The sequence below is a fragment of the Polistes dominula genome, unplaced genomic scaffold, assembly GCF_049000335.1.
Source record: "Polistes dominula isolate Pdom_NZ unplaced genomic scaffold, Pdom_raw_medaka scaffold_35, whole genome shotgun sequence".
NCBI lineage: Eukaryota > Metazoa > Arthropoda > Insecta > Hymenoptera > Vespidae > Polistes > Polistes dominula.
Window position 1 is genome coordinate 151,040 of NW_028300968.1, and position 19,830 is coordinate 170,869.

At 35.3% G+C, this 19,830-nt stretch overlaps 1 protein-coding gene across 2 annotated transcripts in view; it reads left to right on the forward strand.

The window, feature by feature from the left end:
• LOC107072421 (uncharacterized) overlaps positions 1-19,830 on the forward strand; it is a 163,221-nt gene that overhangs the window by 108,634 nt on the left and 34,757 nt on the right. For both annotated transcript variants that reach the window (XM_089173332.1, XM_015332346.2), the window contains 2 exons: positions 9,204-9,316; positions 14,578-14,743. In XM_089173332.1, the coding sequence (XP_089029458.1) occupies positions 9,204-9,316; positions 14,578-14,743 (279 nt within the window). The remainder of the gene's footprint in view (positions 1-9,203; positions 9,317-14,577; positions 14,744-19,830) is intronic.

Here is a 19,830-nt window from a genome sequence, read left to right on the forward strand (position 1 = left end):
TCTTCCTTGTAACTCAAGACCAAGGAAAAGCACGGAAATCCGTTTCCATTTCTCAAGAGAGTAACTCTAGTGTACTACGTTTCTAGAAGACGCAAGAATATACCGGGTGTGTGCTTCAGGATAACGTTCTGGTCTGGTAATCGTCGGTTCATACAACTTCCAACTAGCTTGTAAACGCTTAAACCATCTTCGCACGGTTCGGTGAGCGTGAATAGAATCTTGTAGAAGAAAATAAATAACTTAGCTTTTTCTTCTCTCTTCAATATTGCACATTGCTTCTACTACTACTACTACTACTACTACTACTACTACTACTACTACTACTACTACTACTATTACTACTCTACTACTTTCAAATACATTCCGTTGGTACATTATTCCAAGCTTTTTCTAATATCACAGAGACTAACTCGACGAAAGGATTCTTTTTAATAGACTCGATGTTTTATCTTAACGCCCTACGGGAATTTATTCATCCGGTAATGCACTTTTCATGGATTTCATGAATAAAAGAGTAAACAGATAGATTGTAGAAGAAAAAGAAAAAAAAGAAAAAAAGAAAAGAAAATAGCTTTTATCTTTATTGTTTTATTAGTCGCGTGAATAAAGAAGGATTAAGAGGACAGCTTGCCGAAATGTTTCAGTCAACACTAGTCTTTTCATTGTAGATACCATGTTTCCTCCAGTTTCCTTACAAAAGCATTGGATGTAAGTCTTGCTACGTAGTCTTCCATCGAAACATCTTATCTTACTTTACTTAAACGAAACAAAACAGGCGGAACAAAATGTAACCTATACTTGTATTTTACTTGAAAATTTCTCGACCTCGTTTCCTCTCTCTCTCCCCCTCTTTTACTTATATTAACGAAATAGTTCAAACAAAAGAGAATGGTATTATATATTCAAAGTAAAATTGTCGAAAATAACACAAAATACGACGACAAATCAACTGAATGCGTAACTATCGGGTTTGTCCCGCATATTTATACATTTTCTTTCAAGTCTTTGGAAAAGTTGCTTCGAAGAAACTTGAACAGAGTAAGCAAAATTTGTCTTCTTCTATTAGTTCAGGTGGGTCTTTCATCAACAATTTTCTTTATGCTAACGTTACTTTTAACCTCGAACTTTGCTTACACTACTTTAGATTTCTTACATTTTCCCATCTTTTAATAAAACCTACAGATCAACTTCATTTTATCTCTCTGTACTGTGTTTTTCCCTCAATAATAGAGGAGAGATGAGCGTTTCTTTATGTGTATCCGTGTTTATACGTTTGTATGTTTAAAAAAAAGAAAAACAGAGATTAGGGATGGAAATAAAATGAAAAAGATTAAATCCTTATGGATGCAATGACAAATAGATATTTTTATCCACGTATAACGCTATATACGAAGAGAGATTTTGATTTTAACATTTTTCTCGAGGCTGTATTACTTGGATACGAAAAAGATTCAAGAGTCTGGAAGATTTGTGACCGTCCACAAAGAGAGAGAAAGTGTGTGTGTGTGTGTGTGTGTGTTTGTGTATGGACAGACGTGCGAGAAAGAGAGGGAGAGAGAGAGAGAGAGAGAGAGAGGAAGAGAAAAAAGATATTTAACTTTAGTCAGAACGTCTGAAAGAGTGCTCCGGGAAAAGGGAATCCTTTCCTTTGGGATTATAATCCGTTCTCTTCTCTAAAAGTAGTGTCCCTGTTTACGAGTACCACGAAAAGGTAATTCCTCTCGAATCCAGTAAAATTTGACTGGCTAATCTTGAGTCGAGTTCAAAGACGTCTGTCCCTGTGTAGATGGACGAATAAACAAGTTCATAAGTTTGTATATATACTACGAATGTGTTGTTCGTTCAAGAAAGTATTTCTTTTTACATGAATCATTTTATTATTATTCCACGCTACTTTTTGAAGTAAAAACTTCTTTAGAAACAAAGTGATTTGAAAATGGATGAAGAAACATGGTATAAAAATTTGCCGAACGATTGTTCTCCGACACGAAGAAGAAGAAATTTCAAACGAGTCAGGACAGATTTATTTGGTGAAAGGTAAAAAAAAAAAGCTTTGAAAGCTCAACGAATAATGACACGCTCGTGGACGAGTCAATATCGATAAAAAACAGAATATGGAGAAAGGTACGTTCGAAATGCGACGTTTCGTCGTTCGAAATATTACAGAAGAATATCATAGAGAAAGAAAATCGATAATACACAATTGATCTGAAGTACTTATGTCAACGAGTACCTAGCATCATTAGTGAAAAGTATCTTTAAGGATTTACACTTCCATTGAAATGTAAATTTTGCAATTGCAATTGCTCGTTAAGATTTTGTCATAATTAAACTAAACAAATGGAAATAATACTCATCCATATATAATAGAAATATACTGTATCTTCTAAGTATATAGTAGAAGGGTTTTAAGACAAAATCTTTAGTGAAAAACATTGAAAACAAGATAGGTATACGCGAGACGATTTAATTGAACGCAACCAATCAAGATCCAGTTGTGATAATGAACAAGCGTCTCGACGAAATCTTCCTAAAATGAAAAAAAAAAAAAAAAAAAAAGAAAAAAAGAAAGAGAGAAGAAAAGATTGAAATTGAAAAGTAGACAATATTATCGTGGATGACTGAAACGATCCACGTCTATTTACATTCGTCTGAATAACAGCTAGTTCCTTTGAAACTCGATGAAAATTTTTCCACAGCACAATGCATCGACTGCACAATTAACGAACTCAATTATGAAATTCGACCATTCGGAAGGTTCAATACGGTTACTCACTAGCAACGCATGGTAGTATTGGTGTCTCGAGGGTGAATGGATGATGCGATACGTGGAAAGAGGAGGAATGCTGGAGGATGTATTGCGTTCGACGGGAATCTCTCGATTTGGGAAAATAAAACAATGACGAAAAAGGCGCTTATCGATTTTCATTATCTAACTGTCGCCATAACGCGTCACACAAACGCACCCGTAGTATATGTACCTATGTAACATATATATGTATGTATCCCTCTAATGGGACGCATTGCCAGATTTCTGAATTATCAGTGTGCACTTATCGTTACCCTACAACCACATAACAATAATTGTGGCTAGATCAAATTCAGATACGCGCTACGTATAAGCTTAAATAGGTCAATCTCTCCTTCTCTAAAGCTCGTACTATCTTTGTTCTCCTCCTCGTTTCTACCATGGAGTATAACTCGCTCACGAGTCTGTAAACGATATAGTGTTGCGTATTGACGAATTTTGATAATTATACGCTTCTGTTACGAATATCCCGCTATCGGAAATTCCAATAACCCATTCTGATGATCGCCGTATGACTGACTATATTCGTATATATACTACTAACGCGCCAAACACACTTTGAATAAATAGCACGAATCGAATTCGCTGTTCGTAAACGCGATACTATTTTCATTTCATCCCATATACCGATAACTCCGTTTTATCGAACAACCTTTTTTTTTTTAGCTTTTTTCCCCTTTTTTTCCTTTTTACTTCAAATTCTCCATTGGAAATTCTCAAAATAGAAAGGAGGCCAACTGAACGCTTTTGTAAATGTGAAAGAACGACAGTACTTGAAGCTTAATTATACTCTCGAAACATCAAAGAAAGTTCGAAACGTTTTGGCATGGATTTTTCATCTAGTTGGATATCGAGAAGTCGTCGTAAGGTTGAAATTAATCACGTTTTATGCACCAAATTTAAAGATATTTTCCGTGCGACCCAGATTTCGTTATCACGTTCGAATGACGATATTTGAAGAATCGAAATGCCACCAGGCACACAAACTGGATGAGGAGGATTGGTTATGATGATAACGAGTTCGACTTCAACCCCTCGTGACTCTCAGTTTCCATGATCGGTTCTCCCTCTCTCCCTCTCTCCCTCTCTCCCTCTCTCGTTCACTCGTTCACTCGTTCACTCGTTCACTCTTTGCGCCACTTTGAAACCACTAAAAGGGAGATATTATCGAGATTCTATGAGTTCGATTGCCAAGCCCTTTCTATTTCCTCGTGGCTGGAGGGCTATCGACACCCTGTCAACTGCTTTTGCTTCTTCGTAGTGCATGGCCCACTTACCAAGTCGATTCCTGTTCCACAATAAACAGGATCTTTAATGGAAATACGTAGGTGTCGAGATCACCGTTTCTATTTCGAACTCGCATAGTTCGACGCGAGGGAATCAACAAAATTTCTAAAGCACGATCGATAATACTCGCTTATTTTAACAATCGAAATACAGTTCCCTTGTTGAAATGCAACCAGGTAACTGTGTATTGTAAAATACAAAATATAAGCTTTTACTTTGTTATATATTTATATCTATGTGAAATTTGCATCGAAAAACGACATTGTGACAAATTTAATTAATATTTTTTTTTTCTTCAAACCTTTTGATACCTATGGGCATAAAGATAAAAGAGTACATTTATTTTTTTAAACTCGTTAAAAACGACAGCAAAAAAAAAGCATTACCGTTAAAATACCGAAACAACAGAACGTATCATCGCGTCACGCGAATTTCCTTTCTAAATCGAATATCATAGTTTTCGTGCTTTTAAGTTTGAGGGAGGCAGATGTGTTGTCGAGAAAAATGTTCGAAAAACTAGAAGACGAAAAGAGCGCTTTTTCGTTGAAGCAAAAATCGATTTCTTCATGCCGAAAAAATATGTGCCAGCAAGCGAGTAAGAAAATGGTCCGAGTCATTTGAGATATTAAAAAACATATTTTATCATACGTTATTCTTAAATAGTTTTCAATTTATCATTGTTAACGACGACAGATCATGACTTACAACACTATCGTTCTTACACGAAATTACTAACACATTTACATTTTTTCTTTTTTAATAATACACATTCGTATCTTTATATTACTACTTTCGTGTAGAATTTCGTTCGCACCGGGTATGCATTTGTATGTGTGTGTGTGTGTATATGGGAAAAAGGGAAAAATTTGATTTCCTCTTGTTCGATGCGATCGAAATGTAAAATCCTCTCTGGCAGTATCGCGTGTGTCACTTCCACCTCAACGAGCGAGACACGTTATGCGCACATACGCGAGATTTTGCGAAGAGATATGGATTTACAGACACTTGAAAGTGAGGATGAAGAAGCATTTCAATGGAATGTTCTTTCTCTCTCTCTCTCTCTCTCTCTCTCTCTCTTTCTTTTTCAGCCTATCCAGTCGCACTAAAACTCTTCCACGCTTTCCACGTTTTCTAGGAATTTTTGCTACATCTCGTCGGGGTTCCTTTATTTCCATCTTTAACTTTCTCTTTCTTTTCCTCGTCGTTCATAAAACCCGTCTGTTTCGAAATCCCAAGGAAAAGTTACCAATAACTGACAAAAGAATGATCGGCCAAAGAAACGTGCCTTTTCTACGGACCACGCTACTACAACAATTTTCGTCGATATACTTTTTCCTTTCTAATCTTTTTTCCCTTCTCCAACCCTTTTTTCGGGACTTGAAATTTGATCGAAAAGTTATTTCCTTCGCTAGCAATCGCTAAATCCAAATTTAACATATTACCAATCAATCAAGGAAATTTCTGTATTTGCACCTGTTATAATATTCATATTTATATATAAATACGTTTATAATTAATTATTAATAATAGTCGATATACGCATATTAATTATTATTTTTCATCTCCATTAGAAATTAATGAAACCTATTGCATACGCAGTATTTTGCATTTAATCTAAATTTATAATAAATTATTAAAAGACATAGTAGCAATCTCATGTAATTATGTTTTTAAATAAATGAAGCATTAACGATTAATCCTTATATATTTATTTTCAGATTGTTCCATCTTGCATTTTATTAACTCTCGCTACTTCGATATTCCAATTTGAATCTGTTCACGCAACATCCAATTTCTATACCAAACTACAATGCAAATAACGCAATTAAAAGATTCCAATGTGTCCGAGATAACGTTTCAAAGCTTGTTACCATAACGGTGACATTTTCTTGTCGCTTTTTTCAACCTAATCTCCAATTTGCATGGAAACCAACTACTCAGTTGTTATTCTAACTGATTCACTTTTTTCTTGTCGATGATTACGAGTAGTAGGTATGTGTCCCTGTTACATCAATTTTGAATTGCCCATCCTTTTCCCCCTTTTTAGCTTCTCTTTCGCGTTTCTATCTATTTTCATTGTAACACCAACAAAGGAAGGAATGATCGGAAGGATCTTTTTGAATTTTCATTGAAGAAACCACCACGTGTATCAGTGGCAACATTGAATACGTCGAGCTATAATGGGAAATGCTAGAAGAATAAGAACGAAGTAGGTGAAATATTTCAAAAGGAAAGAGAACATTTTGTTTAAAGAAGTAGACAGAGAAATGATGCTGAATCGATTCTGTCGACAAAAAAGAGTACTTGGTGTGTTGTATACCACTACAGACGCATTTTTATAAACGCTCATCTTTAACCTCACCCATTATTTACCTTCCTTTAACATCATCGAACTGTGGCAATTAATGAGAACAAAAATGAAACTTCAATTTATTTTCACTGCTACCAAACTATTTACCGTAGAGACCAAATTGTTGGAAAATTTCATTAAAAAGTTTGTTAGAAGAAAAAATCTATAAAAAGGTTTTTTTTTAAATATTTTTTGGAAGCTTATTTTTACTGCAAATAACGGAAAAATAGGGGAGAAAAGAGAGAAAGAGAAAGAAGGGTAAATTTTTGTTGTTAGTCGTAAGTATGGACAAACACGATTTCACGTGAAAAGTTGATTCGGAAAAATCTACGATCTTTCCTCGATCGAAATTCGAATCGCATCGTGGAAAGAAGTTTGTTACAGTAACGAGCTTGCGAACCCTTATTCCAATTCCGCAGTTGGGTTCTTCATTTAGTTCGGCAAAAATTCTAGTAACTTTGGTCAATAAAACTTAGGGAAAACACGTGTTAAAGATCTCTTCAAAATTGCGAATAAAAGGTGTATCTCTTCGATTAATTCAAAACTCGACATTAAGGAAAAAATGAACATTTTTGTAGGTTTTATTTTATATATTTATTATAATATAGTAGAAACATTTTGTACGATATTTTTATTGCAACGATATTTTGCTCTTTTTCTATCCCATCTTTTTGTTAAACACTTAAGTCTTTTCTTTTTCGAAAAAGAGTGAGAAGAAAAACCCTCAGGGTATATTTTTGTTTTCGTCCTTATTTTATTACGCGAAGGGTAACTTTGTAGAATCCCAAGAACGTGAGTTACGTTCCTTTGTGTACACTTTAGTTTAATTCCACGTTTATTGTTTAATAGAAAGCTTTAATTGTTCTCGTAACATTTTTAATTCACTACTGTGAAAACAACTCAAGAGTATAATTATCGTTCAATTGCATAAACATCCCTGTTTCGCGCGTCCCACCGTGTTCGCTGTTACTACCACTAAAAATAAAACTTGTCGCGGCTGAATCGTAAAAGTGTTGACTTTTCAAGCAATCTTCATGATAGCATGTTCACACGAGAGTTGTATACCACCACGACAGCTTGATTCACGTTCGTAATTCACGTCTCATGGGTACGCGACACAAAACATTACTTTTCCTTTATCTTACCCCATTTTTTACTTTATTGACTTTTGTTCATTAACGTAAAGTATTCCTAATTTTCCAAATAATTAACCAATTGTTCTTTGTTATCAATTGTATTGTCAAGAAGGAAGATATCTTCTTTTAATATATTAGTATTTTTAACATGATTAGACATTTTGTGAATAAAATATAATACCAAAGTCTTTAACAGAATTAAGCGAAGATAAGATAAATGAGTTTAGAAAATAATTAAATGGAAAGAAATTTGTCTTACGATTAAAATGAACTGTATAACACTTAAATATGTTGAGAGACAGTTTATTATTCAAACACCACTCATGTAATCCATTGAAGTCTTCTTGCAATAGATAAGCATTGAGAAATACGGTTAATCAACTCGGAATTTTATTCATTTCTTTTGTTGCCTTCGTATTTATACAAATTGAAATTAATCGAGTTTTTTTTTAGTTGTTGTTGTTGTGTTGTGCTGTGCTGTGCTGTGCTGTGCTGTGCTGTCTGCAATCGATCGTTTTATAAAATATTCAAAGTGAGGGGAGTTTTTACAAGCTTCTAAGTAATTCGAAGTTTTATTTGAAAAGACGAAAGAAGAACTACGGCATCCTCATACAATATTAAAAGAGCTGAGAGATGGTTCGTCGATGGAGGTCAGTTTTCGCTAAGTATCAAGTTCTTTCTCGCACTTTTATACCAAGAGAGGAGACCGTAAACTTCCGATATCGATTCACGTCCGTTCCTCTAAAGTCTTCCCTAGACGTGCTTGTTTTTTTTAAAAAACATTTCACCAATAAAACAAACGATTCTCTTTCGATTTTTTACAATCGATATCTTACCAAACTTTAAAAGAAATTCATCTTTTTTTTTCGAATAGAACGATTTCTCAAAACAATGCGATATATAAGTTTCCTCCTTTTATTTCTTTATGAAAAAATAGCAGAGATATGCATTATGTAGATTTTCTTGTTTGCCCTTATATTATCTTCCTTCAAATTCAACGCTTTTACGAGTTTTTCCTGGAGAAATAATTTTTAGTCAAAAGCATCGAAAGAACGGCGGTTTACAACCTATTTTCGAAAAATTGATTCCAACATGGATTGTCACGACGAAAGAAGAATGATATATCGACTTTTCCAATATTTCAAGCAACCGCGCGACGTTGACGAATATTTGTCGAAGAATTTTCGTCCCCTGATATTCCTAAACGAAAGAGACAGAGGTAATAAAAGTTCTTTGGAATTTGAGATCGAGGTTATGTAAAATAATAAGAATAAGCCGCAATAAATCGCGTTGGTGAATCGTTCCTATCTGCTCGTATATCACCTTTAAACATTCGTAAATCTTTGAAACGCGTGGACCACATGAGATTTTCTCGTAAATATCCTGACCACCACCGCTTGGAAATGTGCATACGTAGATACATACGTAGTACTTATATATCTTTACACGTATAACTACGGCATAATATTTATCGTGATTTTTTTTTGTTTTTTTTTTTTTTATTTATATACGCTTCCCGAATGACTACGAATAAAAACGACTACAGAAAGAGAAAGAGAGAGAGAGAGAGAGAGAGAGAGATAAATTTTTGACAAAACATGTGTGCTCAAACGTGTTTCAGAATAAACGAGAACACCACGAGGTCCCAATTCTTGGCATACTTCAGCTTTTCCTCAAAAGCAAGTACTTCCGTTGGCCTACCCATCAAAGGTGGACTTCCGGTTAATAACACAGGTAATCATTTAACAATTTTAAGTGCTCGCTAATGAATAATTTAACTTCAATTTATTATAGGCTCGAATATATTAAGTTAGTCGAGATAATTACTTTCTTTTGTTCAAATTATTTTCATCTACGAAGATATATAATAATATTTGAATAAAACTTTGTTAATAACATTGGTATTCTTGACTCCGACTTTCTAAAGCCGTCATGTTATATATACCATGTCTTATTTTACATAATGTTCATAATCGATCGAGTTTCAGAGGATTCCTCGTTAGCCTCGTTATCCTATAGTGGACACAGGTAAAATTATAAGGCACTCAGGGTGCAGTGACCTATTCGACAACCGGATTATGCTATACGCAAACTCCATACTCGACTGACAACCAAACAGAAGCGATTCTGACCTAGCGTTCTAGTAAATCAAACATTGATCTAGTCAGCTATCGGTTTTGCTAGCAAGTTAGAATTACTTACCAGCAAATATTATTCACTTTGCTGTTCATCAAGAATATTTTCTTTATAACGATTTACCTTACCATTATCCGTTTTTTCTTCTTCAAAATTTCATTGTTCGAACAACGTAAAATGAACTTAACTAATTTACCGATTATAGTTGTATTCTAGATTTTATTTTCTTCGTTATCTTCAACGTAAAAGTATCTTTTTACATCATCTTACATAAAGTCGCGAAAACAAAAAAAACATAAAGACAAAGTTAAGAAAAAAGTCAGTGCGTAAAAAGCAGCCTCCGCCTCATTCCTTTTAAAACAAGCTTTGGAAAAAAAAAAAAAAAAAAAAAAAAAAACCAAGAACAAGAGTAAGTAAGATCTTTAGAAAAGTTTTACTTTGTTTTACGTTTACTTTGGATGTTAAATCTTTGAGGAACACGTAGGGAAAACGTGGAATACGTTAGGAAGAAGAATGCTGAAGAAAGAACAGAAACGGAAGAATATAAAAAAAAATACGAAAGGAAGAAGAAATAAAGGGAGGACCACACAGCAAGCAGACATACAGACAGACAGATAAAGATAAAAAGAGAAAGAGAAAGTTAGAATTTCGTAGAGCAAGCAGAGCAGAAATGCAATTTCTCCCGTACTTAGAACGAAAATTATGCGAGCTTAAGAGGAGGACAGTTAGGGCTTAACCGAATAAGGGTTGGAACGAAGGAGAAAGCGCAGTACAGCTTCGGTCGAAGCCATTTAGCTGCTCTGACCTAAAGTGTTAACGACGTAAACCCCAACCGCCGATCCCGCAGGAAGTTGGCGCGATAGCCATTTTCCAAAAGGTATCACGATTTCTCGCGCCCGCGGGATTCTACCTTTTGCTCGAAGTAGGGTGTTGTGCAACAACGCCAACCCAAAACCGTAATACCTTTAACGACAATTTACCACAATTTCCAAAAATATATTCAATATTATTTTCTTCCTAACTAAAGGTGATAAACCAAAATTCGACTTTTATCTTTTCTTAATTTCTTTTTTCTGCTTTTTCGTTTTCTACATGAGAATAAATAAATAAAATAAAATGTAAAGAAGGAAAATAATACTCTCTGGGCGCTCGTTTGACTACTCTGCTCGACTCTTGCTACAATATTTCGCTTTTTTACGATCGGTTAGCGTCGCTTTCGTACCCACAAATCGTATGGTTAACGATGCGTGTCCCATTTACCTGTGTCCTAGGACACAATTTTCACCTTTTTCTTTTTTCGAACAACATTTTCCTTTCTCTTTTTCTCTTTTTCTCTTTTTCTCTTTTTCTCTTTTTTTTCTTAAGTTAAGGTCAACGAAGAAAGAAGAAGACAATCGTCTTCGTAACGAACGTTTGAAAGGGATTTCAAAAGTGTGCAGCCAAGAGAAATGGCCGAGGCAGGATGAGGAACCGGTTGCTTTTACGCTTAAAATCGTTCCAAAGAAGAAAGAAAAAGAACAAGAAAAAGACAGATCTTTCGTGACACGTTGAAAGCCATCACTCGAAAGCTTTTCAAAGTTTTCTTCGTCTAACGAGAAGACAACGATTTTCGAACGAAATGGAAAAAGGTTGTGACTTCATATGCGCGAAGCGTATTCACCTGACTATCTGTTTTTTTTTCTTCTTCTTCTTCTTCTTCTTCTTCTTCTCGAGATAAGAAAAAAGGAAGAGTAAGAGTACCTAAGAGAGGGAGGAAAAAGAGAAGGCGATTGCCACTTAAATCACATCGGATGCGAGAACTGTTTTTTGGCACGGAAAGCGCGATTCGTTTCTACTTTTATTTGGGCTTGCGGCGAAAGAAGCGTGAATGTGGAAAGTCGTTCGGTTGGGAATAAGAATGAGAAAGTGAGGTTGGAAGGCAAAAGAAAGAGGTACGATGAAAGAGAAAAGGAAAAAAGGAAAAAAGGAAGAAAAAGAAAGGTAAGGAAAAAAGAAGGTACAGGAACGAGGACGTCGTTAGACTGACAAACAGATCAATCGTACCTTTATACGGACAGCACGATCTGCCACTTTATCCATCGTCGTCGAGATTTTTCTATCTAAAATGCACGTAACTCCCCCCCCCCTCCCCTCCCGTCCCCTATTCCTGTGCTCTTTCTATTTGTCTATATGAAGAATCGCGGAATGGCTCGGGATCATCTTGCCATTTGGACTTTGATCCTCTACCACTTTGATTAGTCCGTTCGACGCTTCGATAGAAAAAAAAAAAAAAACGAATCGATGAAACCGAAGGAAAAATAAAGATGACAAGAAATGCAGGAATATAAAATACAGGTAACTCTGTTAGAAAATGCCACATATTGAGTGAAGACCCAAAGTTCATTATTTTAAGGTAATTTAATTTTAGAAATATGTTATCCAGTGCTGCAGAAATACAATGATGAATTCAAGATTTTCGTAAATTTTTCAATCGTATTTACCTTTATCTATAAAATCGTCAATCTATCGTACGTCGCGATTACGAAATCCTAAGAGATATTATCATCGATAGAAGAAGGAATTGTATTATTTATTCGTATTCTTCTATATTGATCCACGAGTGCTCGTTCGTTACGTAACCAAGAAGAAAAGGGTAGATATTCGCGTGCAGCTAATGTACGGATGCACGTGCACGAAGAAAGACGCGACGAGGAGGAAGAGGAGGATATAAGGATGCGCATTATATAAGAAAAATTCGTTCTAAAGCTCGCGAAAGGAATAGGGGAAAGAGGATGAGGATGAGGATGAGGATGAGCATGAGCATGAGGATGAGGATTGGTGGAGAAAAATTGTACGCATTGCGGCGCACAACTTAGGTGGGTTATTCCATCATCGTGTCTTCTGCGTCCTCCACCGTATAAGATCCTCTTCGAATCTTTTTCCTTTTGAAAAAGAGCGCATAGATATCTACATATTCGCACATTGTACCGAATATACATATATATATATATATATATATTTATATGTGTGCGTGTGTAAATATCTACTATATTTTCTCTCAAAGAATCAACTAGGAGAAGGCATCGGATGCAAGCCACTTCTTTCCTTTCCTATTCGTGAATTCAACAAAAATACGACTCTACCTGGCATCCGTCGATACGCTTCGACGGGTCTCGCATAAACGCTAGCTCGCCTTTCTTCTCACCTTCGAAGGTGAGATTCGCGTCACATCCCTGACGCAACCCTGACGCAAACTCTGACACGCTAGTCATCGAGTTTCTTCTTCCTCTTCCAGATTTTACCTCGTCATGTTCTCCAACCTGGCAGCTTTTACGACAAAAGAATTACGAAAGAATATCGAGTAGAGACCCCTTTCTTCGTCTTCCAACTTTTCTCATCCTCCTTCTTTTTTCAATTTTGGTTCAAGATGAACATACTATTCTACCATTTCGATTACTATCTTTACGATAAAATGAAGATTATAAAAGAAAAAAGAAAAAAGGTCGATTCTTTAATTGCGCGCATATCTCGACCTGCAGATTTTTCAAGATTATGAAATCTTTAGATTTGTTCGTCTGGTCTCGTCTCGTCTAGTCTCGGCTCGGACGAGTTCTTGAACGATTTTTCAGACTTTACGGAGCGAAATGAAGGGTTCGTTCGGCTAAGATCCCCCTTTATTTTTCACGAAAGAACGAACAGGAATAAAAAACGCCAGCCAAGAAAAATTTTATAGAATGTACGACGTAGGAAACTCTCTTACCTCTTATTACCGTTTGTTTCCAAATGAAGAGAACGATCCCGTACTGCTTGCGATCGCATTAACACTCCCTTTTTCTTTTCCTTTTTCTTTTCCTTTTTTTTTTTTATATTTATTCTTTTGCTAAATTCCAGATTCTCCATTTTCGTATTAACTAGTCGATAGAAAATTGTTGAAATTGTTTGTACAGCAAATGAATAATTCTTTTCTTAATTAAATGTTGCGAAAATTATCGCTCAACGTGATAGTTTAATAATAATAATAATAATAATAATAATAATTTAAAAGAACTTTCTCTTAGTTGAATAAAGCATTATGAAGGAAATTCTGCAAATATTTCATCGCGAGTTAATGCGATTAAGAGAAGGAAAGAGGGTGAGAAAGAAAAATGAAAATTAGACTAGGAAGACATTTTCCACGTCGATAATCGTAGACAAAGAAGTTCATTGCCAATGCTCCTCGTGTTCGTATAACCGTTAAAAGTTGATTCACGTTTTTCGATTGTTCAATATTATTTACTTTTTCGTCCAATCATCGAAGATATACGAGGGAAAATAGAAGATAAAGAACAGAGTTAGGGTATGGAAAGAAAAAATATCGATGAAGGCAACAAAGTTCGCAACGTCGACGGAAGTCTTACTCATAACTTTCCATAATTTTCGCGTGCACTTTCCATCGGGATTCCTGCTTTAAATTGCGAACTGATATTGGCACCCCAGAAAATTTACATCGAATAGTTTCAGGTCGTTTCGTGCCAGAGCTTCGAATATATATTAATGAAAAGGTTTCTCGAGATTGATACGAAGTACCTCGTTAGTGCGTTCTAATTGGCTGCAGTAGTCATGTATCTCTGCTCGATGAATAAAAAAAGAAATAAAAGATGGAGAGAGAGAGAGAGAGAGAGAGAGAGAAAAAAAAATGATAAAACGAATCGAGGAGAACGATATTGTCACATAGGCTTTCTCTTCGTGCGCGTTTTATGAATATCCATGATTTATAGGAGAACAAAACGTGACCTTTTACTCGCATATCGGATCTATACGCGTAGTATATATGTATATACGATTGTTATAATTATGAAATATAACAAATACTTTTTAATATTATGTTATATTTTTTTCAGAATGCGACTGGATTTACGAGAACACTGATTGCCAGGACGGATGCGTCCTAGCTAGTCCCGGATATCCTGGCCTATATCCGCCAAACATCCGCTGTCGGTATCTCATAACTTCCGGTCCACGAGTTTCTATCGCCATCAACTTTACCGCGGTACTCCTTCCGCACAAGTAAGTGGAAATAAGTTTTTCCAAGCGCGAGTTTTCTATTCGCTTTTCTACGCATCAAGAGTGTCTCTAATGCGCACTCTGTAGAAATCTAAATACATTTATATATACATACACACATTCATACGTAATACACTTTCGTCAACATCAAAGATAAATATTTTTCAGTAATTATTTCCAACTCTTTATTTTGAGGACTGCAAAAAAAAAGAAAATTATTCTAGTGCTAAGTGCTGCGACCCGTAATAAACTAGGTCAGGACTAAAGTACATACGTTCCTTGAATTATTTGTCTATAGTAGGATCGTATATTTACAGTAATATTTCGCGAATGGAGTAACAGAGAAGGAAATAAATATAATAGATTAAAGACGAAATTGGAACCGTCTAAAGAGATAGAGAGAGAGAGAGAGCGAGAGAGAGAGAAAGAGCTCGCTTATTCCAAAGGTGAAATTCCACGGTAAATTACAAAGTGGAGAAGAGGTAAGGAGAAAGCAAGGAAGAACACGAACAGGAGGGAGGATAAAGAGGAAGATGAAAAGGAGTGCAAAGCATGTCCTTGTCTGTGATATACGCGCGTTTTCACGGCTTTCTCTCGGTTATTCTCTGTGTACTTGTTCAGACGACTCGCCCAGCCACGTTTCAGCACTCGTTCCCTTAAAATCCAACCGCTACCGGTTGCTGTAGGCTGTTATGCGACCAATTCAAACTTCCCTGGAGTTAAACAAAGAGTACTACTTGCTTCTTTAACAACGAGCTTTCTTTCATTTGGTTCAGGCATTTCGAACAGGCTCTTCCGTATCCCTCGATTGAGAACGTCCAATATATACAGTGACTCACACACCAAAGTATTTCAACACTTACCCACATATTATTAATATTTCATCAAGATATGATTCTATAGATTATCTAGGTAAAGCAAATACCTAAGTACAAAACCTCCACCGTGTTTCAATGTGGGCCACAAGTATATATAGAGTAGTTATGTAGTATTTATTTCTTATAAATGTAAAAATTGCGGAGATCACAAAATCGGGATTATCAATAAAAAATTATATTGTTTTATTCTTTTCAATATATTTATCTATCTATCTAGAAATTCTCCTTCTGTTTGTTCTCGCTTTCATATAAATAAAGTTATATCTAAATACGTATGTGTGGGTTATTACGTACGAATAAAGATTATCCGAAGCTACAAAGAGCTGAAAAACTAACTAACACTTTGAAAAAAACCGAACACATTTCATTTAATCGTATACATTTAAGTTAACTAACGAACACCCTTTGCTTATCTCTGTCTCTTGTATCACGTTTATTATGCTACCGTGTAAATATCTTTTTATAACATTGCATAATTTGGAACTGCAACCAAAGGAACTCGATGCGCAACTTGAGTTAACTTTTTATTCGCAAAAAAATATATAATTTTATCTCTATTTTAAATTTATTTCGAAATAACACATATATGTTTTGATAAAACTTCTACACCGAAGGAGTTTACAACATCGATGCAAATTTTAACTTCATTAAAAAAGAAAAAAGAATTCTTGTTTAACGAACAGTTGATTAAAAAATGAATTGAACAACATTGAATGCAAGGAAACGTTCTGATAAACTAAACATTTACAAAAACTTGGAAGGGATAACAAGTTTCATCATTTTCCTCCCAAATATCGATCTTTGAACAGTTAACAGAAACCATAATGGCATTTATTATTATTCAAGATTATTATTATTCATCCGTTTGTTTCGTTCGTCTATTATCCATTCTTTCAACTATTCTCTTTTCTTTTTTAATTCCTTCCTTTTTATCTCCAACTGACTTTTCATTCTCACTATTCATTTGTCCATGACCACACTTCCAACCCATTCTTCGTAATCTCGTGTAATTGGTGCATCGCGAATGCAGCCATTGTCCCAATCCTTTATAAAGTTTTTCTTTCAAAAAGAATGCTAGATAACGGATTTATGATCACCAAATTAAAGACAAATGTTATTTCCTAACTATCTATACTAACGAGAAACAACTATAAGATGTTGGTTCTGATGTTGTGTACAACAGAATTGTTCCCGTCCTCTTACAAGGATTGAATTTACCACAAAGCTGATAGAAAATGAATCTCGTCGAAGAAACGTTACTATGGAAAAGTAAAAGTATAAGAGGAAAGAAAGAGGAAACCGAGAAGAATAAGAAGAAGAAAAGGAAGAAAAATAAATGGACGTTCCGTCCATTCACATTACTTCGTTGCTGTAAGTTGCTATAGTGACAAATCTTAAAGGAAAATGTACCACTCAAAAGCTATTTTAAACATGAACTAGACATTACGATTACCAACGTGATACTACTACTTGAACTTTTTGAAAGAAATCACTATACTATCTCTTTCTCATACCCCCGTCGTGTACGATGGGAGACACGAAGATCTTTACTTTTTATTTGACGATCTTGGAACGCATAACGTACCTCTTTTCCCATATAATGACAACGAAAACGAGAGACAATAATAGGCTAACGCGACTTTAAACTTTCAACTCTGTAAGATAATCCACGTCGATGCAAAACGTAATTTGGCAAACATTTCAGTAAAAGAGCTTTTTCCCTCGTGGAGGAAAAATGGGTGGTCGCGAAGTAGACAACTCTATTTCCATTCTAACTCCTTTTTTACTACCCTTCTTTTTTTTCTTTTTTCTTTTTTTCTTTTTTCTTCTACCATTTTCCTCGAGAAACAAAATTCATATAATCAAATAGAAATTATTTGTGAACATTTACAATTACGTCGTTCGTTTTACTTTAATCTCTTGGTATACATGCAAGCAGCTTCTCTTATTTCGCGGTAACAACAATTTCAAAAGTTTACTCGTTCTCTCTAGACTCCGCTTTTTTTTTTTTTTTTTTTTATTTCGCAAGAACAAATCGTTAGTATACTATCAAATATTTCTTGTCGGATAAAAATACGGGAACTACTGCAAACACCGACGGTTTGAATTCTACGAATTCTACAAATCGAGATAAAACTACAACAGCTTTGTTGGTATCAGAGAAAGACGAAAAGAGAGAGCAACTACGAATACTATTCGGTTTTTACTGTTTTCTCTCTTTCCCTCTTTTTCCTGCTGTTTTTTTTCTTTCTCTCTCTCTCTCTCTCTCGCATACTTATAAGCCGACAGTGGATTGACAATCGTAAAAAGAGATCGATAGAATTCCCCTTTTTCCACATACGGATTATTTGGAAAAAATATTTGAAATAGCTTTCCTAACGATTTACTTTGTTGTCTGGGCAGTTTGTTTGTTGTGTATTTGAGTATGGAAATAGTACAGGTAAGAACTTAATTACGAAACGGACCACGAACTTTGTTGTTTCTTACTGGGCATCCCCCCCCCTCGTCTCCACCTCGTGGGACATTTTCTCGGAATTTTACGAACGCTTGAAATTATGTGGACCACAGTACGCCATCGTGAAAAGAAGCTTATCTCAACATCCAATTGCGAGTTCCGTACCCCATTGTCTCATCCAACTCGCGACGAAGAACTTTTCGAATAACGTGCGAGCTTTAAAAGCTCAACCACAAAACAATCCTATCTCTTTTCCTTTCTCCTTCACCTTGCTTCTCTGCTTTTATTCTAACTCTTAACTTATTTTCTCGTCTTTTCTTTTTTCGCACCGTAGCTCGTTCAAGTTCCAAACGTAGACGACAATTTTTCAACGTGAATTCGAGTCAAACGAGCCGTGATAATTCACTGCGATCCAATTCTTATCGCTATTAATGTTCATTTGTATGAAAAAAAAAAAAATATTACGAGCAAAATGGCAGGACTAAATTTACGAAGCTTTTTATCCTAATTATCTCTAATTTCAGTGTAAAGAAAAGAAACCATTTGAAAAATTTTCCTCGAAAGTCCTTAACGATTATTCAATACGTGTCACGATATTTAATAGTAGTTAAAAAATACTTTCACATGTTAATCAAATCATTTCAATAATAATGTATCAATAATATCGATGATGAATGTGCGATGATATAAAATAAAAATAAAAATAAAAAGAAAAAGAAAAAGAAAAAGAAAAACACCAAAGTTGGCTTGTATTTCCCTTTTAACCTCATTCAAATTTATTATTTCCATTCGATGCCAGTGCTAGATGAGTGAAAAACAGAGGAGACACTTGGTAAGGAAGATCTGCACTCGTGTAGTTCTTTTCTAGGTCGACGTCTTGAATGCAAGCTGAGAGAAAAAAAAAAGAAAATAAGAGAGAGAGAGAGAAAGAAGGGGTATGATTCCGTTCTCTCATCCATACAAACGTCAGAATTATTCCAACTACATTGGTGAATTCTGAGGCAGCAGCATTTTTTGTTTTATTCTTTTACACACTTTGTCGTGTTCTTTCTTTTCTTTCTTTATATCCTTCCAAGCATCGACTTTCTTCTTCGATTATCTTTGACAAGGTACGAAAACATGTCATTTTCCAAACAGGCTTATAGATTGTCATACGACATAACGGTTCCGTGTTTTCCCCTGCTACAAATCGAATCTTTAAAGGACGTGGACGATGTAGGGCAGGCCCAAAATAATGGGTTGCACCAAGCGTCGTCCTTAACAATTTTCGTCTACTGGAATTTAATAAGAGCCGCATAAAGTTAGGTCCGGATTCCTGTCTATTCGAGACGGCTTTCCACGTACCTGACTATAGAATGTGAGATATGTACTTCTCTGTGTGTGTGTGTGTGTGTGTGTGTCTATGCATTTACGTGTTTGTACTAATTTACCTGCAGATAAAGCACGGATAATACAGATCAAAGAAATAAAAAAAGAATGAAAATAATGTAAAAAAAAAAATGGAAAATTTCTGATCGATTAATAGAGATTCAATTTTACTTGAACTGTGGAATGATAAGGCCTAATCGATTGTACATTAAAAATTGAAGATTCGCGTATTATCGACTATAGATTCTCATTAGCAGGTAGCGGCCAACCCCGACGAGCATCAATTAAATTACGCGGTGAGCGCGTTTCGGTAATTAATGAAGTGTCTCGAAAATCGAATTACGGTGCGAGTACCACGACTCTAATTTCACACTCTATCGTAGTAACGT